Source organism: Rhea pennata, chromosome 16 (genome assembly GCF_028389875.1).
Source record: "Rhea pennata isolate bPtePen1 chromosome 16, bPtePen1.pri, whole genome shotgun sequence".
NCBI lineage: Eukaryota > Metazoa > Chordata > Aves > Rheiformes > Rheidae > Rhea > Rhea pennata.
The window spans coordinates 18,460,914-18,484,132 of NC_084678.1; the positions used below are offsets into that span (position 1 = coordinate 18,460,914).

Genomic DNA, 23,219 nt, shown 5'->3' on the forward strand with positions numbered 1-23,219 from the left:
CCTGACAGGTAAGGATGAAACAACTAACAACTACACACAAGTAACCATAAAATTCAGCCTAGCAGGCCAGTATTTCTTGTCCTGCTCTCCCTGGGGCTTTGAGCCTCTCCTCTCTCTTTGAGCCCTTGCCAGTTAAGTCTCCAAATCATGAAACAGGCCTAAAACTCATGATTTTTTTAAAAATAATAAATACTAGATTGCATTTCAATTAGCCTTCTGAGTCCTTCTGCCTTTTTTCTACATACAGCAAAATGACAGATTTTCAGAATTTCACCTTAAAAGCAACATGCAAAGGTTGGTCTGCAAATTTAAATGCACACTGATTTCTCATCTCACATAAATGCATTGGAAGTCATATACTCCCTGTGCACATCTCAACGCCTGGAAAGTATGATTATGAGGGAGCTTTGTGGAGCTTCCTGGAGCTAGGAGATGAATGACTGCAAACTCCAGTTTGCAGCTTGGGACCTTTGCCTGCACCAAGCTAGAGCTTGACACCCCACCATAGCCTTTGCAGCCCTTAGCCTGCCCCATGGCTAGACTGCAGCTTGCTGGAGTCAGAAAGGCTCCCTGAAGCCAGGGCCTGGAGCAGCATGCTCAGTGCACCAGTACCCTCCACTCATGGCTGAAGTGCCATGGCAGTTTCCAAGCAAAATCAGCGAAGGGCTTGCTGCATCAGGAGCAGGGGGAGGCTAGCTGCCACAAACGCTGCTCAGACATGCTGCTGTCGATCGCGCCCCAGCTCTGCGGTACCCGGTGGTTGGTGTACAGCCCTGCTGCCACCGCTCCCCAGCATCATGCTGCTAGGGTCTGCAAATCACCAAGCTGAGAGCAGAAAGTCAGAGCACCAGAGTGAAATAGTTCTTTCTCTGAACTGCCACACCAGAAAGCTGTCAGGTCACACCTAAAAGCTGCCATTACAGGCACACTTCTCAGAGGATGTGAGCATCTCACCACAGTGCCGTACAGAACATTTTGCAGTGCACACACATGTTCACTACTATTAAAGCAGACTCCTCCAACTGGAGCATGGCAGCCCCGTAACAGTGCAACACAACTCATCTGGATGCTACAGAGAGCAAATGAAGATCAGCTGCACCCTATCTGCAAACAGAGGAGGAACAGGCAGGCAGCACAAACCAGAATACAACTGATGCCTGTGAGCAAACGGGCTATTGCAAGGAACCCACAGGATATTCATATAGCTGCCACTGCAGATCTCACCTCCAAAGTTTGTGCATACAGAGCTCTACATCCATACACTAAAAAAAAAGGCAACTTATGTCTTCAACACACGCAGGGTAGGTTTTAGGACCTGATTTGAAAACAAACCTGCAGACAGTTTCAGCAGCTGAAATTCAGTTCCGAGAAAGCATAAGAGGTAATAGCTGACATATTATATGAAAAAAACTAAAGCTCATATCACTTGCAATTTTTATTTACAGTCATTCACTGCTGCAGTAACTAGCATCATTCTCTAAGGATTGGTGAACACCAGGGTACACCTCTCTGCAGCTCCCACTACTTTAGTACAGACATTTAGTTGTTAGTCTCCCTACCAAAAGACTTCTAAGGCATTGGGCAGTGCAGGAACGCAGGGCTTATTGCATGGTAGGACTTATGTGCAGCATGTCTTTCCAGTTACCCTGTTTGGATCCTGCCTTTGAAAGCTCCATTCAACCCAAATCTCTTTGGGTTCTCCAAAATCTTCTCCAGCTCTGTTGGAAGAGGACACAGCTCACTATTCAGGAGACCACAAGCCATGTGGGACAGGCTGCAGTCATGTCCTGCCATGCCAAGTAGAACTGCATACGGTGCTCCCGGAGCTGAATACTAAAACTAGTAACATCCAAGATCAGAAGACAAACTAAGCAACCTACACACAGCATCCATATCCTGTACCCAAGTGTGCAAGCCACAACTGGGCAACACCTGCACTACAAAGAACAACATGAAAGACCCAGTTGTAAAGGTGAAGAAAGAATCTAAGCTGGAAGGAGCCATGGGCAAACAGGCGAAGAAGCAGCTCGGAACCAAAAGAGGAAAATGAATTCTTCTTCATTATCATATATTACAAGAAATGTAACACGCCAGGTTTTTATGGTTCTTTTTATGGCCATTAATAACAACGGTGGCTCTGAGAGTTACGCTGCTGCTATGGAAAATTAAATCTTATGCTCAGGGCAGAAGCTGGGCCACCTAGAGGGGCCAAGCCAGGATTCCAACATAGTAGCACAAAAACCTATTCAAATACTTGGTGGAAGTGGGATGAGGTTTGCTCCAATGGATGCTCTGACTACCAGCTGCCACCACAGCAGGATAGGATGAAGGAGCACTCCTGCGAGGCACACCAAGCCCTGTGCTTGCTGCCTTGAGCAACACACTCACGCAGGCTAGCTCTGTTGGAGAAGGACACAGCTCACTATTCAGGAGACCACAAGCCACGCGGGACAGGCTGCAGTCATGTCCTGCCATGCTAAGCAGAACTGCATACGGTGCTCCCGGAGCCCAGGTGAGGCTGCTGCGACTGGCTGTCCGCAGCTCTCAGACAGCACCAAGGAGTCAGCCTCAGCACCAACTTGGCAGACAGATATCCTGGAAACAGACATGCTTGAGAGGGGCCGAGGGCTCATCTGCAGACTGTCAGCAGTTTTGCTTTTATGCATCACAAGCAAGTAGAACAGTAAATCAAACCCACCTACATATGAACAGCTAGCTTGAGAATTAAGACACAAAAAGTCAAGGAATCAAGAAGCTTGGATTCACAGAGTGACATTAACTCACATCACAGCCCACAGGGCACATTTTAGTTTACGCCTTAATATGGCAGCACCAATGCTGTTGCAGGAAGCAGAGAAAAAAAAAGTGTTTTCCACTATATACCCCAAGCATTGGTGCCAGGAATGCTTAGGAGCTGCCTCAGATTTAAGCCCTCCTCCAACAGCAGCCAGGACTGGTGACACAGGCTCAGCTGCAGCTGGCTTGCCTGTGCACATCAGGAGACGCATGGCTTCATAGACGCATTCTCAGGCACATGTACCTTCCTGGCATTCTCCTTACCCTGGAGCCTCTGAATTCACTTTATTCTTACTTACATAAATATAGACTGGAAAAATCACTACTAGCACAGACACAGGTCAGTCTGACAGACTTGGCATTTCAGTTTAGGTCACCTCAGCCTATGCCATCAGTGCTCAGCAACAGAGCGGGTGGACTTCACTGTCCAGCTTTCCAACAAGAGCTACAGCAACCCAGCAAGCTTGTCCTTTGACGATTATTCATTAAACTGTGGGTACTTTACTGCATGCTTTGTGCCTTAAATACCTCTTATTAGCATTTGAGTGTCTTCCCTCCCTAGCAAGCTTGCAAGGCTCCCATTAAAGGTAATGAGAGTCACACTCCTGGGAGGCAAGGAGAATATATACCCCAACATCTCCTGGTTATGGTCTACTCTAACCAGTATGTCAGAGCATCATCTGCTAGGGATTTATTACAGATGCATTTTACAACAGGCTCTATTATAAGTTATTAAGGAATAGAGCAGTTTCTACTGTTCTTTCATTAAATATTAATAGAACATTTACAAACCAATCCTTAAATTAAAGTGTTACCTTTAATCAAAGCCCTGATGATAACAATGCAGCCTTTGGTAAGGGCCCTCTGGTAGTATTTAAACCTTTCTCATCGTGGTTTTATGTGCCTGTGGTACATCCCTGCTCTGGGCAGTGAGCACAGAGCTGTGGGTGGCGGTAGAGGCAGGGCACTGAGGCTCAGAGCAGATCTTGCTCCAGGGTGCTTCTGCGAGGGCACTGCACAGGCACGCTAGGCAGCAGCCTCTGTAGCCATCGGTGCTTCTTCTCCAATACCCATGAGGCAATGCCCATGCCTCAAGCACACAGGGTGGGACTCCAGCACAAACACCTAGCATAAAGGTGCAGGCCTGGTCACAAATGCAGGTGCATGGCCAGGGTATGGTCTCCCACCTGCTCCACCTGGGCTGCCGCAGCCAAGCCAGGGTGCCTGCTGGGAGCTGCTCACCTGTTTTACTGTCCACAGTGAAGTGCTGCTCACCCTCCAGCACACTGTAGACCACCCGAGCGCTGCTCCCATATGTGGGGTCGTCAGCATCAGATGCCATCACCTGCATCACAGATGTGCCTGCAGCAGGAACAAGGAGGAAAACATAAAAGTAGGAAGGAAGCAAGAGCAGCAGCACAGACCTAGGGGCCAAAGACTGGAAGAATAGGTGAGCAGGGGCAACACTGCTCATGGAAGTGAGCAAATAGCTGTATGCAAGTGCAGCAATGTTTCCCTCTAAGGTCTGAGAAGCCAGGTTTTCCCCAAAATGGCTGAAAACACCCTTTTGTCCCAGAGCACCAGGAGGGACTGATCGTGGGCCAGCTCAGAGGTGCTCACTGGGAAGGACTTGTTCAGCAGCAGATCATTGGTCTCAGCAGCTGGCAAACAGCTAAGACTTTCCTGTGGGCAGTCTCTGCTGGGACCTCCAGGAAGGACTCGGGGACAAGGCATTATCACCACACCTGCTCCTTCTCTGACTGTCATGAGCCCTACAGCCAACTCTAGCCCATGGAGGGACTATGGGCAAGGGCCTGATCGCTGCTCCAGCATTATCTCTGCAGCAAACAGTCTGAACAGCAGCACAGCTGTGGGCAAGGAGAGGAGAACTTGCTTCCTCCCAGAGTCAGACACTGCACCACGTCCTCATGCTCTACACGTAGCATGGCAGGAGGACTATAAATTGGATAAAAGTCCATCAAATGGCTGCAATTAAGTTATTGATTTTCAACGCTGCCTCATTAAACTGGGTGCTTCACTCCGACTGTTCCTCTGATGGCTTTAATTTGACATCATGTTCAATTTGACAAAAAGCAGGACCCAGGACATGGGAACAGGGCCAGGAGCACAGGAGATGAGAGCTACAGAAGCAATAAGAGGGAGGAAGGAAGAGAAGTGTATCCCTCCCTACAGGTACCCCTGGAAAGGAGATGCTAAGCTGAAAATCTGCAGGGGACAGGCTACCCAGTTACACCTCCAGCTCTAGACTGAGAGGATCCCTTCTCAGGGGGACAAGTCCTGGCATCAGCCACCTCCCCAGTGGGAGGAAGGGCAGGATGGGGAGAAGAGCCCTGAACTGCTCATAGGAAACATCAAAGCGACTATGAAAGTCCCCGCTGCAAGATACTATCATGGCCAAGGGCTGACAAGGCTAACAGAGAAGGTGGTAATTCCTCAATAGCAACTGCAGTTAACTGAGTGAGCCAGGAGAGAACATTTCACAGCTCACTTCGCTGCCTCCAGCAACTCCTCCCTGTCTCAGGCACCTCTTGGGGCTGCTACAACACCAGCTCAAGGACCAGAGGTACCATGATGTGGCTCAGCCCCCTCCACCAATGTGCTGCAAAGACAATGTCACAGGCTGGCCACAGCTGGACCCACGTCATGAACAACCCAGAGCCAGACTTATTATTACTTGCCAGCACCTGAGTTAGGGAACCATCATGTTCCCAAATGCTGCAGAGGTGTACACAAAAGCAAGCCAGAAGCAGCCTTTGGTCCCACATCTCACAATAGGACAAAAGGGGAGCTGAAACCATCCAGATGGCCTTCCTCTACCCCCCCCCCAGCAGACCCAAGCCCAAGGCAGAGCCAAGCAGCTGGTAGTTCCAGGAGACCAGAGCTGTTCTGCACCAGCCCAGCCTGGACTCGCACAGGAGACTTGAGACAGTAGAATTAACTAGGCAGCTGCCAGTAGTAGGGAGGCACATGCTACCCTGTAATCTGGCTTGCGACCGACATCCTGGAAAGAGTTTTCTCTAAGGGGAGAGGGTAAAAAAAAAAAAAAAAAAAAAAAAAAAAAAAAAAAAAAACTATTAGCATGGCTGCTTTTCATTCTTCCTGGCCATTTTCTCAGAGCTGCAGCTCTGCTAATAACATGAGAATCCCCCTCATCAGTCTTCAACAACAAGCTGGCTCCAGCTGACTTATTTATGCCCTGCTGTCTTCAGTGAAGTTCTGGTGCATCTCTGCCAGGCACGTCCAGACTACACTGGACAACACTAGATTCCTGCTTGCAATCTTTTTCTTAGAAATGCTTTTGCCGTATTTCCACAGGATGGTCTTGCCTGCCTCCTCCTCACCCTTCCTTGGGCCTCCATGTGTCCATCTTGCCCTCATACAACCCTTTCACCAAGAGCAAGCAAAGGCAGGTCACCACCACACCAGCACCTGCACTGCATATTTTTCCCAGACATCCTGGCATGTTCCCCAGGAAGCTCACGTTGCTTGCTGATCAGAAAGTGGAGGAGAAAGAGGTCAGAGAAGGGAAAGGACACGGCACTTCCCTCCTGACCGCAGTAGGGAAGCCCTGCCAGGAATGCTGCAGGTGCCAACGTCCAAGAATCAAAATGCTACTTGTCCCACCCTTGCTACAGGTAGGACCTCCCTCCATGCTCACCCTGGCAGCAGCCAGCTGAGACACCATGCCCAGGGCCTTGGCAGTGCCCACCCCAGCACCTACACACTGTAGCACCCACCCTCACCATGGCCAGCACCTACACACTGTAGCACCCACCCTCACCATGGCCAGCACCCACTGATCATGCACAGATATTCTCACACTCCAAGTCACTTGCCCTTGCCTAGGCACCTCAGGGACAAAAAGTACACCAACACGTACATAAGCAGACACGTATGCATCACCTGCATCAGGACCGGATGCGTATAGGCAGAGCAAGTGCCCCAAGGACTTTGCCTTGCCCACTTGCTGCACCCCCTCCATGTCAGCCATGTTAGTGCCATCACCCTGCAGGTGCCAGCAAGTAGGGGGGCTAGCCACTAGAAGTCTGCACCAGGCTTTGCATCTCATGCAGATGCATTCTCTCCTAAAGTGCTACGTTAATTTTCCTACTCGTCCATCCCTACCAAACAGCTATACTCCTCAAGTTCCAGTATTTACCTGAATGCTTTGCAAAACCGCATCTGGGCCAGAGTCTGACGGGAGGACAGGATCTGTGCCCACACAGAGGTGAGTTTGAGTGACAGAGCACTGGAACAGGTTGCCCAGAGAGCTTGTGGAGTCTCCTTCTCTGGAGGTGTTCAAAACCCACTTGGACATGATCCTGTCTAACGTGCCCTAGGTGACCCTGCTTGAGCAGGGAGGTTGGACTAGATGATCTCCAGAGGCCTCTTCCAACCTTGCCCATTCTGTGATTCTGCGAGTTTTGTGTCTCGGTTTTGGGCCATGCCCCTGAAGCTGTCAGGCTGGTGGCTGTTCTCAGCTTTCCAGCATCAGCACACAAGGCTCCTGGAGCCCCAGGAGCCACCTCAGGTTGCTGACTGCCTCCATGTGCTGTCACAACAGGGCTGCAGGGTGGGTGTCCAGGCTATCTGCTCCTACGCAGTGTGAGCCCCAGCTCTGGGGCCAGCTCTTTCCCCTGCAGTGAGGGGAGGTCAAGCAGCATCAGTGTGGCAGCAAGGCACCCTCAGCACATGGCATATTGCCCCCAGGCTGAAGCCAGCAACTCTGAAGGTGACAAACGCTCAGCCCTTCCCCACCTGCCCTTGCAGCATCTCATTAACAGACAAGCAACACCAGGCAAGCAGGGAACATTAAACCCAGTCTGCACCACTGGAAATCAAGGTACAAAGGTGCATTGCAGCCTGCTCAAGGTCACCCACAGGATGTCAGGACTCCTAATTTCCAGTACCACCTTAATCTCCACTTTTCCCTTTCCTGCCCCTACCACCTCTCTGTCTCCCAAGCTGAAGAACAAAGGTCTTAAATTCCAGTTTAACCACCAAGGTCTCATTCCCTTCTCCTGCCAAGACAGAAACCTAGGAACGCTGGCTCCTACTCCCGCTCAGTTATTAGTCCCTGCTCTCCAAGCATAGCACTGCCCACTGCAAGTACAGCATGTACAACCGTTTCCCGGCATCTGCCTTAGCCATAAAAGATACAATAAATAAAATCTAAACATGTGCCGCACAACTCACATCCCATAACCAGGAATCCTGAGCTCATATCCAGAAATTTAGATGCGTAAAGTAAGATAAAGACCTTAGTCCCCCCCGTGGCCAGCTGACCCCAAGGTATCAGAGAAAACTAATAATTTACATAAAAATTAATGAGTCAGACTCACTGTAATTTACTCTCCTTCTGCAAAGGTGCAATCTAGCACAGCAGATCAGAGACTGTATTTTCCCCCACAGAGCAGGGGCCACGACCCTCACTTCCCAGGACTGCTTAGTGTAGGAACAGTGCTTCTCCTCTGTAGAGCAGCTGGGTGACTCGCACCATTGTGGCTGTGGCTTGTGGGTGTGGGAAAGGGGACAGATCCTGGCTGCCAGCCATCCACCAGCTCCACAGGCCCTGCCTGGGCTGCCCCATTGCTGCATCCTGAGCTCTCCCAGGGATCTGCTGGATCATCAGCCAACCCCTGACTCAGAGTCCACAAACCACAGATTAATCCATCTCTGCTGTGACCAGCAGGCAGCCAGGATCAGCAGCGCAGAGAAGGGCTGCAAGCACCCAGCACACAACAACTGGTTCTGCCCCCAGAGCTGCCAGAATTAAGGAGCCATTTCTCCACAAGACCCTTTCCCTGCTGTTCTCACTGCGGCAGTGGGAGCGCAGAGTTTTGCGACACATGGTCCCAGAGCGGCCTGGGGCTCGCCAGGCAAGTGGCAGCTCAGCCCTAGCCCCTTGGCTTTGATGAAGTAGGGCTCTGCAGCCCTGTGGCACTACAAAACACCTTTGAAACAGCAAGGCAGACCTGTCCTGGCATCCAACAGCATCCCTGCAGGGGTCTGCCAGGCCACATGGAAGCGGTTCACAGCCAAAGAAACAGGAGACCAGAGGAGAGCAAATCTTCAAGCAGCCCTGAGCCCTCATGCCCTCCATCTCCCCCAGGAACTAGCCTATGCTGCTTTGCTAACACAGTGGCACATGCAGAGCTTGAACAGCATGATACCTTTGACAGGTGGTTGCATGCACGGCCAGTTGGAGCCCTGTACAGCAGACACAGTGTGCCTCTGCTTTGCTCCTACATCATCCCCAAGTCTTCCCTGGGAGCCAGTTTCCCATCAGGGATTGTGGCAGGTAGCTCTCCACCTGCTCACAGAAGGCTAATGTCTCCAGTCTACTTACTATGCCACTGACTCCAGACTCTTTTAGCTAAAATAAATGTCAACAGGCAAACTCCAAACACACTTAAGAACAAAGAGGTCCTGCACAGAATCTACAAGCAAGGTGAAGGGATCCATCACTTCCCCAGGGACAGAAATATAACCAAGCTGCAGGCCTACAAAGAGATAAACAAGTAGCAGCAGCCAACATGTATTGACTTTGGCTGCCACCTCCTCACCTGCAGCCTCTACATCTTTCCTGGTGCACACAGGAGCCTCCAGCCGCTTTCCAAACCAGCTCTGGGGCTGCAGCCGGTGCACACCCCCTCGAAGCAGCCTCCCAGCACAAAGCCTCACTCCTACAGAGCCCTGAGCAGGACCCTGAAACAGGTCCACCATACACAGATATGCTCTAACATCTTGCATATATAGTAGAGTCAGCAGCTGGTGGGCAAACACAACAGGGACCTCCCCAGCTCAGCAGGGAGCAGAGACCTCACAGAAGCAGCGATATTGCCCAGTGTTGCTCCTAAAAGGAAGCAAGAAAAGCCCATAACAGTGGGGTAGCATCAGCCTCGTGCCCCTTTCCTATTTCTCTGATAAGGTTAAGCACTCTTCCCATGTTCAGAAAGTCCCGACAATCCCAAATCTGGCCGAGGCAATTGTGCTCCCAGGGGAAACAGCAGCCAGAGCCACCTCCAGCACTTCCTTGCTTAATGGCTTAAGCACCATCCTGAGCTGATGGAAGACTCTCTACCCCTGCTTGGAGCCATGCATCACCTTTTTGTGCAAATTTTTGCCAGCTCCCTGGCAGCACTGGATCATTTCAGCCCTGCTGAACTTAAGAGCAGTGCTTTTTCATGCAGAGCCACATGTCCTGGACTGATGTCAAAGGTCAGTACTCTCATCTGAAGGGCCTGGGTGCTATAGCGGTGGCAGCTCAGATTTTACAAACAATAGAGTCTGTGGCTTTCATCTTGCCCCAACACATGCAGTGTCTGATGCACTCTGGAAGCAAGCAGGCAGAACATCAGGGAGGAAAACAAACTAGAGCAGCTTTAAAATTACTGGAGCAGAAATGAGCTTCCTGCACTCTCGGGAACGTTCTGGCTTGGTAGAAAGCCAGACCAGACCCACAAGGAATTCACTGCAGAGCCCTCATGTCCCTCAGGACAAACCTGAGGGAGCTAATCTGACTATGGCAGTTACTCAAACACACAACTAAGGAAATGACGTCTTTGAGACGTCTGGCCAGAGAAACCCTTTAGAAAACACATCCCTCTCCCTGACACCAGGCAGGTAAGCACAGTGTCTTGGAGAGCAAACCAAAGCGCCAGATTTGTGGAGGCACAGGTTCACCAAGGGGCTCAACACGTGGCGACTAGGAAAGAGTATAGCAGGTACTCCGACGTGCAGATTCAGAGCTTGTATCGCGACGCAGAGAGCGCAACCCTGAAAGGGTTAGGGAGGTTAGTGGGCAGGGCAATACCAGCTCACTACCCCAGCAGCTTCCAAACATACATTCAAACCTTTTGAGCGCTTTCTATTAAAATACACACACACACACACACACACACACACACACACATATATATATATATATATATCCCTCAGACTGCCTACAAATGTTCTGGCTGCATGTTAAACAAAGTCTTTTTCTGTTTTCAATGTGGAGATTAAACAATTTCTCTTCACAATAATCACTTCTGCATTCAGCCAGCTTTGTGCTGGAGTCAGAGCTTGACTCCAAGTTTCTGTCTGCACAACCAGATCATCTCTAATCTGGACTTGGCAGCACACAGAAATAAGGAGAGCAAAATGCAGCAAGGCAGCAGCACGGTTCTGATGAAAGGATGCACATTTCCCCACATCCATTGCTGCAGGCTCCCCTGGCCAGCCCAAAAGTAAGTTCAGGCCTGCAACACCCACTCTGCACAACCAGCAGATCTCATACAGGAGGCAGCATACTGGATGCTCACGCCTGTGTGCGGCAGACTGCTGCTAAGCAGACCCCAGGGAGCTCCGGAAGGGAGCCCAAAACACAGCTAATTTTAGCATCTCCTATTACAAGGTGAAGCTCCTGCAGTTCCCAGACAGCTGACTGTGTCCCTGGTGATTTCTGTCCTGCCTTCTCTGCAGCTCCAGGTCTCTTCCTTGCATTCTAGAGTCTGCTCAAGCTGTACATTTTGGAGTGATCTGCACCGGGGCACCCAAGCAAAGGCCAAGGTCTTGGATGCAAGCACAGAGTAGCCTGCAGGCTCTGGGCCAGTTTCTTCTTGAGGTGAAAGGACTTCAACGGGGCTGCAAAGGGGTTTGCAGCTTGGGCCCCATCCTGGAGACAGACTAGCCCCAGCACATGCACTGCAGCAAGCCACCCTGAGCTGCAACTTGTACTGGGTGAGTTGGCAACAGTGCTCCCAAGCACACCACCAGCCTCTGCCTTCCTCTGCCCACACAGGCCTGGCACAACACTTCCAATAGCTGCTGCCAGTTCTGGGGCAGGGACCAAGCCCTTGTGCCCTTAGGGCCCTGAGCAGGGATAGCCCGCAGTCTGACCATAGAGACGCCTCCCACTTCACAGCTCCAGACGCCTTTCCTGCCTAGCCTCACGTCAGTTCCACTCGCAGCACCAACTCCATTCACTTTTCAGCGTCCCTCACCTCTGCATCCCTGAACATTGTTGAAGCAGTCTTCAGTAGTTGACTTTGGCCAGCACTGTGCTGTTCAAGTCTATGCCCACCTCTCTATTAAGGAAAGGGACACTGAGCTCTGCTGTCTGCAAAATATCCTTTAGCAGGTTGTGCTATTTTCTCCTAATGTCCCATTAGTCTCAGAATGAGATGAGGTCTCTGGAAAAAAGTCATTTGAAGCCTGCTCTTGCAACTAATCCTGCTATGCCAAAGCAGCCAAGGTAAGACTGCTGACTCAGCTTCCATTCTGGATGTGCTCCTTCCAAGTACAAGAACTCAGTGCACACATGGAGTACAGAGCTGAGGCTGGTACTAACTTCTGCAGGGGCATAGCATACATTCAGCCTGGATCCATGGCCCAGGGTTAGCTCAAAGAACCATCTCAGCTTCTCAGAAATTCCTAACTCTGCTTTTATCATCACTGACCCAAGCTCTTCCAGCCCACTTCCTGTATCCACCACTTTTGATCCACCAGAGAGCAACAGCAAACACTTTTCTTTTCCTCTTTGCAGATGTTTAAGCTGAGTCTGGATAAGTTCATGAAAGACAAAGACACTGAAGTTAACTAAACTTACGAAAAGCATGTAGAACTGAAGAAGTCCCCAAACTGAAGCCGTCTTCTGGCTAGGAGAGTATTAAGAAAAGCATCACAAAGGCTTATCTGTTCCTTACTCCCCTAAAAGCATCCACTTTTTGGCCACTGTCAAGGCAAGATCCTGGAAGAAAGAGGTCTTCAGTCCACCCTAACATAATTGTTCTTATAGTCTCAAGCAGCATGTATGCTGTCACTACCAAAACGGGCTGTCCTTGCTCTAAGGCAGAGCAGTCCCAGCTACTCAGTGAGAGTTTGTGAGGTTCTTTCATTACTTGTCATTCCCATTTAGACATTGGGAAATCAAATGACTTTCCCTCTCGATTAGTACTGCTTCATTATGCAAATAATGTCCTTTGATCTGCTCTTACTGTCACTGAGCTGATCTGGCCACATTTGTTTTATTCCTCTTTATGTTCTAGGAAGGCACCCAGTTCTGGGGGATGGGACTATGCTGCTGGCAGGGAACAGAGCTGCAGCTGACAGCTACTGTGAGCAAGAGGAAAACCACCCACTCACCGGTCATAGGCACAAGCCCGAGATAGGGCTGGGAAGCAGGAACAGGGGAGGAGGAGGAAGCAGGTCACCCTCTGCTTGTCCAGCTGAGTTGCAGAGCAAAGGCTGTCAGAGCAGCAGAGATGGGGAGTGAACAACAGCTCTCTGCAAACATGCTCCGAGTTGCAGAACGTCCCTGCTCCCTGAGAGTGCCCCATCCAGCCCATTCCCCAGCAGAAGACACAGTTCAATCAGAGACACTGGCAATCTGGGAAAACACCTGCACCCAAACCAAGTAAAGACTGGATATACCCTCCTGCAAGTCTCTTGTCCTTGATGCAAGAGGTAATCCAGCTTTCTACAAGCTGCTCAACCTTCCTGCCCCTGCCTGACTGTTCCTGGTGTTCCCCTCTACCAGCTGGCATGAATGGGTAACTCCTACATCAGCTCTTACAGAAATATCCCTCGGATCCAGGAGAGATGATCTACCTGTCTCAGAACTATAACCAACAACAGCAAAGCCACAGTTACAGCCACACCAGGCCTGGACATCACAAAGGAGAGCTCCTAGCAGGACAGACCTTGCAGGGTACTCCCTGTGCACTTCACCAAGAACAAAGTCCTGAAGTCCACCTCCCTCCGCAACCCCAGGCAGCAGCCCTCAGTCTGCATCTTCAGCCCTTCTTTATAGTGCCTGGAGCTGAACCTCACACACCAGGCCAATGATCAGCCCCATAGAATCACAGAAACGATAAGGTTGGAAGGGACCTCTGGAGATCATCTAGTCCAACCTCCCTGCTCAAGCAGGGTCACCTAGAGCATGTTAGACATGGCTCTATCTAGGTGGACCTTGAATATCTCCAGAGAAGGAGACTCCACAACCTCTCTGGGCAACCTGTGCCAGTGCTCTGTCACTCTCACAGTGAAGAAATTCCTCCTCATATTCAGGCAGAACTTCCTGTGGTTCAGTTTTTGCTATCTCCCACTGTATCCAACACCTTGCACTGCTGATCAGGGCCACAGGTGAGGAACACGTCAGGTTTCTTTCAGAGCATTCAGCAGAGAGCTACTTCTCAGGCTGCCTTGCTTAATGCTTTCGCAAGCTGTATGTCTCATCCCTTGCACTACCTGTTCCTGGGCAAAGCGCTGGTAAGCTGAGGGACAGCACATAGGGAGTGGGGGACTCCCAGGAGCCGCAAATGGATGCTCTCCAGCTCAGTATTCATGCCAACGACTATGTGGCAGCAACTTTGAAGATGCTGTGTGAGGCCCTCCATGCCCTGTTAGCTGGGCCACCTTCAGGGCCAGGCTGCTTGAGCAGAGTGCCTTGCACTCCCCCAGGCTGGTCAGGCTACAGAAGTCCCCACTACAAGGGTGTTTCAGGCAGGCAGATCTCAGCTTGGCAAGCAGAACAGACTCTGAGCTCCAGCTCAGAGCGAGCATCCAGCTCGGAAGCACATCCCACACCATTTGAAACACTTCTCTAACCTCTGAGTATTTTAATTTGCAGGAATCGCCTCCTTTCATGTTCTGAAACCGTGTTTCTTTCTCCTTCTGATCTCCAATTTCGCATAGACACTGTCTCCTTTGATATGTCTTGTTCACATCAGTCTGTGATCAGGCAGCTCCATAATTGTTAGTGATCTTCAAAGAATTGGGATCCTTGTCTAATACTCAGAGTTGAGAATTCCTTCCTTTTTAAAAGTTGTTCAAGCAAAATAGATTAAATTAATTTCTTTCTTCCCTTTGGGAACAGGATGCCTCTTGCTTTACTGCCCACATGCTGGCTTTCATTTCTCCAGGAGCACATGGCTGTAGTTCAAGGGGTCACTGTTTGACTTGGGAGAGGATTTGTGCAGGGAAATGGAGGAGAAAGGAGAGCTCAGGACGCCTCAAGAGAGCTCGCTCTCCATCAGTCAACAGGAATCCAGGCAGTAGTAGGTCCTCCGGAAGAGGCAGTTCCTGCACATCTGCACCTGCTGGAGGCCATGCACCAGTCTTGCAATACACTGAGCATTAATGACAGAGCCCAAGCTCGATCCTGAGGCTGCGGAAATGCCAGCACCCCCACACACACTCAGCCCCTCAATGCTGCTTCGGCCAGATCGGGCACTCGCCCTGCTGGGGGCACAGCCCTGCTCTCCAAGTGCACTCCTCCCTGTGCTGACACTCTTAGGGGACCTGCCTTAGCTTCGATGTCAGTCAGCCTTTTGCAGGCTGTTTCTTACCTTGATGCAGCCTTTGGAGAGCAGTGATTTATAGCTCCGCTCGCAATGCCTGCTGCATGCCACAGCTGGGAGACAGGGGATAATGAACAGCCGGGCACGGACAGGGCAGTGTGACACCTGGGGATGGGGCAGCGCAACCAGCCAGGTGCCTTTCCAGGAGCCCAGGGCTGCATGGCAGCCTGCTGTGGGCCTGGCACGGGCAGCGGGGGCAGCAGTACTGCGGCTCCCGTGTCACCTCCGTGCTGAGCTCGCCCCATGTCGCCCCTGCAGCGGGGGCCGCTGGTGCTCAGCGTGCTAGGGTAGGGCTGTCCATGTGCTCCGAGGCGCCTGGGGAGGGCAGGCTCACAGCAACACAGGGGAAGCTACGCTTGCACCACACGCGACACGAGTTCCTTGATCTCAGCCAAGGGCAAAAGCTCACTGGCACTGTGGAGTCAACAGGAACTGCATGGCAACACGGGCAGGTGGGCCAGGGCCTGCTCCAACCCGGAGCTGATGGCCATGTCCCCCCCCCACTCTGGGCCCCGCTGGACCCAGCAGCCATGCACCCCCTCAGCACTCTGGGCCCAGCCAGACCCGGCAGCCATGACCCCCCCCCCCAGTCAGGTCCAGCCAGACCTGGGGGCCGTGCCCCTCTCAGTACTCTGGGCCCAGCCAGACCCGGCAGCCATGACCCCCCCCCCCCAGTCAGGTCCAGCCAGACCTGGGGGCCGTGCCCCTCTCAGTACTCTGGGCCCAGCCAGACCCGGCAGCCATGACCCCCCCCCCCCCAGTCAGGTCCAGCCAGACCTGGGGGCCGTGCCCCTCTCAGTACTCTGGGCCCAGCCAGACCCGGCAGCCATGACCCCCCCCCCCCAAGTCAGGCCAGCACCAGCCCGGGCACGCAGCAGCTGGCGCCTCCTCGACCCTGCTCCGGGCAGGAGTTAGGGACGGAGCCGAGCGCACAGCTGCAGCCCGGCAATCAGCTCAGAGGATTTATTCACTTCTTTTCCCTAAGCCCCCTTATTTATTTTTCCCTCTTGGCCGGCCCAGCCCCGGTCTCAGCTGGAAGCCCCGGGATTTACAGCCGACCTCGCAGCGTGCCCGCGGCCTACCGACGGGGGAGAGCTCGGCCACGCTGCCGATGTAGGGCCCCTCCAGGAAGCGGGGCTCGCTGTCGTTGATGTCCTGCACCTTGATGATGAACTCCGACTCGGGCTCCAGCAGCCGGTCCGTCTGCCGGTCGCGGGCCTGCGCGCGCAGAGTGTAGAAGGTTTTCTGCTCCCGGTCCAGGCGCTCGGTGGCATGGATGTCCCCCGTGATTTCGTCAATGAGGAAAATGGTGCCCGCGCCCTCCCCAGAGATGGTGTACTTGATGGAGCCGTCCCCCTCGTCTGAGTCCGAGTGGATCTGCCAGGAAAGAGAGGAAGGGTCCGAGCGGGGTCCTCGCAGGGAGCCCCAACCCCTGCTCCTGCCTCCACCCCCACCACTAGCGGCACCCGCCGTGCCCCGGCCGAGCAGATGATCCCCATGGCAAGGCCAGAGGCACCACGGGCAGGATGAGCCGGTGGCATCCCCATGCCAAGGGGACGGGGCAGCTGCACCCCACGGTGGGGGACGCTACTCCGGCCGCCCGGCTCTGCCCAGCCATGGACACCCTCCAGCACCGTCGGCCCTGCCAAGAGCGGCTGTGCTCCCTGCGCAGCCCGCCTGGGACCCCCAGGGGAACGGGGCAACTCAGGATGAGGAACGGACCCTGGGGAAGATGCTTTTGTAGCCATTTTCCTCTTTGTTTTCCAATTAACACAATATATGAAATTAGGAAAAGAAAGGGTAAACAGCAGCTCCCCAGGGATGAGGAGCTGACTGGAATCCAGGCCAGACGTCCAGAGGTAATTTTATTGGTGGCATTAAACTGAGTTATGAGGTTTTTGCAATCCAGCTACTTATGAGAAATCTATTAACAGTAACTGGACAGGCTGAATGCATCTTGACAGAGAGCAGCACGGGCATTAATTGGGATGATCCATAACGGGACAAGCCCCCAGGAAGGTTTCATCAGCTTCCTTCATTTGCTCCTTTCGATTTTTGCTTAGAATCAGCAAAGTTGCCCCCCCCCCAAAAAAAAAAGGAAAAAGAAAGAAAAAAGCCGTCCATTAATCGGCTAATGAAATATGAAAATGTTTATGGGCCATTCAATCTTCCAAACTGCAGTTCTATAATCCACCTTTCAGACATACAGCTCCACCAGCAAGAATTTATACCAGAGCTGCCTCTTTTTACGATGCCTTCATTATATTTGTCTTGTTAGATACAGTTTATATATTTATTTCACAAGTTAGAGACCCACACCTGAGAATTCAATGCACTTTGCACAACATCTACATGCTACTTCCCAGGCAGGCCCGGGAAGCGGACCGTCACCTGCAAGGGAGCTCACTCCAGCGCCTGGCCGCAGACCAGCCGGGCCAGCCCCGCTCCGCTCCAGGAGCTGGCGGGACGCTCCGCCTCGGACCCACTCACTGCGTTACCACCCTCTCCCTAAGCCTCGCTCCTACTCCATCTGGAAGGGAGCTCTTTGGGAAGGAAGAGGGGCACCCGGTCCGTATGGCAGAGGTTACGGAAACCTGGCACTTCTTGGCTGAACACCAATTGCTCCTGATGAGCAATTAGCCCAAAGAAGCCCCCAGCACTTTCCCCAGGACCACGCTGAGCTCTCAGCACATCCTCCTCACATATCTGCTCAGTGCTAACTGAGCTCAGAGCAGTTACCAGCATCCCCGCGAACTGGAAAGCCAGGAAGAAAAATGGAGCCTGGGCTCAAGGGGCTGCAGAGATTGATTTACAAGGGAAGATTAAAAGAGCTAAATCTGCCCTGCTTGGCTAAACAACAACTAATGGGGGAGGGCTGCATAACTGACTACAGTTACGCAGTCTAAGGGGAATGTCTCAAAGTGCGGGCCCGGGCCATCTCCCATGGAGGCTCTTCCCAGGGCGAGCTCACGGCTCACTGGCGCGACGCCGCACCAGGTAGCAGCATGAAGGACCAGCTCCCGTCAGCAGAGCAGGACAGAGCTGTGCTGCTCCGCGGCGCCCTCCATCCGAGCTCCCACGGCACCAGTGGGCAGCACTGCAGCGAGTGAAAGAGACCTCGCACCCAGGAGTGCTCCTCCTGGGAGGGATCCGGGTGCTCAGTTTGGTGGCCATCCAGCCCCACCAAGGACAAGCAAGTCCACAGTGGCCAGGGCCATCTGGAAGGTGCAAGAAAGCCTGTCATCTGTTCAGTCTGCTAAACAGCAGAATGGTTTCCTTGTCCTGGAGGGCTAAAACCAGGAATTTTATGAGGCCATTAATTACTTCCTACTAATTAAATCAAAATTAAATGTGAACAGAGGTTCACATAAGGAATGTGGAATACTTATTCCTTATTAAAAGTGATTAAACAGAAAGCACAGATACACAAGTAAAAACCAACTGAGGCTGGAAAAGAAAGCAAATCAAACAAAAACTAGCCCATAATAAAGGCGCACTCTGTTTGCTCCAACACATGAAGCCTGAGTTCATCAATTTTCTTTAAATATTAGCAACTTAATTAAATCTGCTTTTTTCCCCTTTAATCCTCTCTTCTATCTAAAATAGATCTGTCCACATGCAAAAGTTTGTAACTAGTGCCGACCCCATAATTCTATTAAAAAAAAAAAATCCACATCAAACTTACAGCAGCCTCAGGGGAAATTACAGTTCAGAAGAAGGATTAGCTGGAGAGCCCAGATTTTATGGAAATAGTATTGGCCCTTCAAAGAGCACACGTAGGTGTACAAGAGACGCCCAAGGAGGGCGAGTCCAGCAGTGCAGGGTGCTCCGGAAGCCCCAGGCTCACGCAGCATGGGAGGCATGGCATGGCACAGCACAACAGTGCCAGAGGCCACCCAGCCCCTCTCCTGGTAGTGCAGTGGCCGGTGGGGAGCAGCTCCTCCCGGTCCCAGGGGGCACCTAGTCCTGGTAGGTCTCAAGTCCCAGGAGTAAGGTTTACAGGGAATTGCTTTTGGTGTAACACAGCTGTTTATCCTGAGCTGGCAGATGACATGGTGACTGATGGGGAAAGGGCCGTAAAATGGGTTAGTTTTAGGTTCCCGGGTTCATTTTGGAGAAGAAGCTGTTGCTAGGCTACCTCTGGAATTTGACAGGCCCTGATGCTTCGAGTCACTTCCCAGGGGAGCTGTGAATTAACTGTAACTGCATCCAGCATCATCACGGAGGAGTGCGGCTTGAGCGTCTGCTGAAATGGACACAAATCACTGCTGAAAACCCACCTGGCCCCTAGCCAAGAAGCCCATTTTCAAGCCTTCTCCAGACTCTCAGCCACGTGGCTGAGGCCAGACAACTCTGCTGGGTGTGCTCTTCACCACTTTCCTCTGGGAACAGTCCGTGTCCCTGCTGGGCCGGCTGCAGGTGGCTTGCAGCACTTTGCTCCGTGCTGCTCCCGATGGCCAACACTGCCTCATCACTGCACAAGTACCACACGCCCTCCGAGCACATGGGAGCCGTAACACAGCTCCTTCCCACCTCCTGGAAAGGGATGAAGCCAGCAGCCCCAAGGCCGCTCCCTGTGCAGAGTCCAGCGTAGCATTGCCTCAAGAGCACAGCAAAACCACACAGCTCCCCACTGGCCCCCAGGAGCTCCCACAGCAAAGTTCTGGTGGGGATTACTCCTGGAAAGCCCACAGGAAAGCTCCATCTCCAGCATGGAGCCTCAGAGCCCCTTCAGGTCCCAAACCCCCATACCAAGGGTCTTCCACACTGCCCCATGTAGGTCAGACCAGAAATGCATAAATCCTGCAACAAATTCACTCTGGCCACAAGCAAAAACAGGATTTCCATGCAGTGACTAGAGCAAGACATCTACTCTGCCAGCCCTTTCTGCACAGAAGGTTGACCAAGAAATGGCCACTGTCACCCACAGGTCAAACAGGGCCCATCCCTACAAGCACAATCCTTCAGGGACCAGAACAAAACTCAGGGAAGGCTGGGAACAAAATCCAGAATATCACACCCATGTTGAAGGGAGTACAGGAGCATGGAGAGGGCCACCTCCGGGACAGCAGTGGCTGAGGTTGTATCTGCTCCTGGAGCCAAAGGGCGCTTGATTCAACAGCAGCACTTCTGTTCCCAAGCACAAGTAAATGCTGGTCCCACCAGTCCACACATCTGCTCCAGCCCATCAGGCCCCCCCCCACAGACATGGGCTGATCCTTCTGCACCACACCCATATCACCCAAAGAACAGCCATTCTTGCACTAACCCCAAGCACTACGGGAACCCGGCACACAGCTAGAAGACTGCAGGTGGGAATTTTGGTCTGCTCCTGCCCTGGGGGCTTTGGGGGCACATTAATCTCATGAGCCCCTCCAGCAGAGACAGAGCTCCTGCTCTCTCCACTTCTTCCACCAGGCCCGTGAGTAGCCTTCATGCAGGCCCTCTCCCCACCTCCCAGGCTTGACCAAGCCACCAGCCCACCCAGCTCTGCCATGGGTTTATCAGCCCCATGGAGATATACTGAGGTTACCTTACCTTCCCCACGTATAGTGGCTCCGTGCCCGTGTACTCTTCCACCACAAAGAACTGGTTCCACACCCAGCCACGCTTTACTCTGCCACCAGCCAGCAGTGCAGGGGCCCCTGGCTGCCCTAGGCCAGGCCCCCCCACCTCCATCTGTGCAGCCCAGGCCCCTGGTGGTGGCACAGCACAGAACAGTAGAAGCACAGTCCACAGGAAGCCCTGTAGACCCTTCGCCATCACACTCCAGCAGGCTGCACAGGTAGTAGATTTTGGACAGGCAACGGGCATCCTTTGGGGAGGAGGAGAAAAGTCTACACCAGCAGCGTGGGGCTCACTAGTCCATGTAGAGCATCCCCGTCCCTGCTGCTCCTCACGTCCTGCAGCAAGAGCGCTCCTGCCCCAGCAGGGCTAGAGTTGCATCTGTGACAAGAGGCGTCCCACACCCTCCACCGCTAGCATGAGAGCAATCCGTGCTGGTGCCTCACAGGCTGCACTTGAGTCTCCAGAGAAGAGTCTCCCAGCCGGCATGTCCCAGGAGCAGGGCCGCACCACTTTGCTCAGCGGTCTTGCTGGGGAACAGGGTCACAACCTGTCGCCCACCTCCAGCAGGCGGGGGCTGCATGCAGCCACATGGGACAGTCGCTCTCAAGAAGCGAGCGGAAGCTCTTCTGGCAATGTTTCACAGAGGAGTTAACGGAGTGAGCTTCAGCAGCCACTGCTTGCCCATCCTGCAGCAGCCATGCACTCCCAGGCAAGGGGTCCTGCAGCCCAGGGCCCGCAATGTGCGCTCTGCTCACATTTGTAACACCTGTCTTCAGTGGGGTGGCATCCCCGCACCTGGCGAAGGTCCCTTGCCCAGCCAATGCCAGTCATATTCATCCTCCACCGGTTCACACAGGCAGGCGCAGGGAGGCTGGCAGCATCTCCAGGAGCCTAGAAAAGGCCAAGGTATCAGTGGTGGTGCAAGAGCTGGGCTCCACATGCCCTAACGCTGCCCCCAGTGTCATGGTGCTCCACACCAGAGCCTAGTCCACTGTGCTCTAAGAGCTGGAAACACCAGTAGGAGGGCAATAAATGGTACTAATCATCACTATGGAAATTCAAGCTCTAGCAAGGCCCTGAGAGCAGGGAAGCTCCAGCTTCAGCACACAGCTGCCTCCTTGCAGTGCCACCCATGCACGGTGGGGGCACATGCCGCACCACACCACAGGCAGAGGGTCACCACTGCAGGTGGGACATGTGCAGCAGCATCATCAGTGCTGCCTGGGTTTGGGGGGTAGGGGACATACACACAGCAGCACTGTCAGTGCTGCCCAGGCTGAGCACACTCTCCACTGTGGGCAGAGGGTTGCTGCTGCCCAGGTGCCACTGGCACTGCACTGGCCAGACTGCTCCAGGCCTGTGTACATGGGCAAGGCTCCCTCCAGGAGATACCAGGGCCCAACAGTGGGAGTTGCTGGCAGTCCAGCCACTGCCACTAGTCTCATTTTCCTGGCATCTCACTTCTGCACCAATGGACTAGGAGAGAAGCATCTGTTCAAAGATTCACCACCTGGCTGAATTCAAGGCTTAAGTTTTTTGCAGGAAGGACTATAGACTGAGTTTCACGGCAGTCTGGAGCACTGAGGAGGGAGACATGAAACCTGTGGCCAGGAATGGGTTGTATTCAGTGCACATCTGGGGAGAGGGATCAGATCAAGAGGTGGGGATAGGCACCCAGTGTCCACCTCTCCCTGCAGCAGCAATACCCCACGCTGCCACCAAAGCTGACACCAGCCACACCAGAACTGCTCATGAGCAACTCTGAACTGTTGAAAGTGTGAGTATATCTCCTGTTGTCTCTTACTCTAAATAGGAGGGGATAGAGGACAGAGGCAGAGAGGGGGGCTATTCTGGACTATGTGCATTAAGTACTAGATAGCTATTTACTCCCCAGAGAAGGGAACTGGACTCTGCACAGCCCCCTCAATGACCCCCAAACAGCCCTGTTTACCTGGCAGCAGCAGCTGGGAGATATTTCCCTAACCCTTCCCTGAACTTGCCATTCCTCTAGTGTGGCCACACTAACAGGAAACATTCCCAGAGCATCCAACAAGCTACACCATTTTTGCATTTCCTTGTCTGGAGAAACAGTTGCAAAGAAACACAGAGCATTAGACATGAGGGAGTGCGAACATCATTCAGTGCTATTCATGGACCATATTCAGTGCACAAGGTGCATGCTCATACACCACAGCTCACATACCACAGCTCACATCCACATTTCATCATGTGCACACCTGAGAGCACTCAAACACTAGCACTCTATTTGTCTGTATGCATGCCTCATTTGGGTTTACATGTACCAGTTTTCCTCCATATGCACATGCTATATTCCATGCACACATGCACATCAGCTCTCACACATGCAAGCACTGTGCAGTTCACGCTCCACGGAGCGCAAGGTCTCCAGTGCGTTATGCTAGAAATTACAGTGCAGAGGCACTGACATTCTCCCCCACCCCACTCCTCTGTCATGGCTCGTTCAGTGCA

General features: G+C 52.6%; 1 protein-coding gene across 1 annotated transcript in view; it reads right to left on the reverse strand.

The window, feature by feature from the left end:
• CDH22 (cadherin 22) overlaps window positions 1-21,248 on the reverse strand; it is a 53,483-nt gene extending 32,235 nt beyond the window's left edge. Inside the window, exons 1-3 of the mRNA XM_062589517.1 lie at window positions 20,700-21,248; window positions 16,244-16,538; window positions 4,039-4,158 (exon numbers count right to left, since the gene is read on the reverse strand). Coding sequence (XP_062445501.1) covers window positions 4,039-4,158; window positions 16,244-16,538; window positions 20,700-20,975 — 691 coding nt within the window. The 5' untranslated portion in view covers window positions 20,976-21,248. The remainder of the gene's footprint in view (window positions 1-4,038; window positions 4,159-16,243; window positions 16,539-20,699) is intronic.
• Window positions 21,249-23,219: the final 1,971 nt, after the last annotated feature.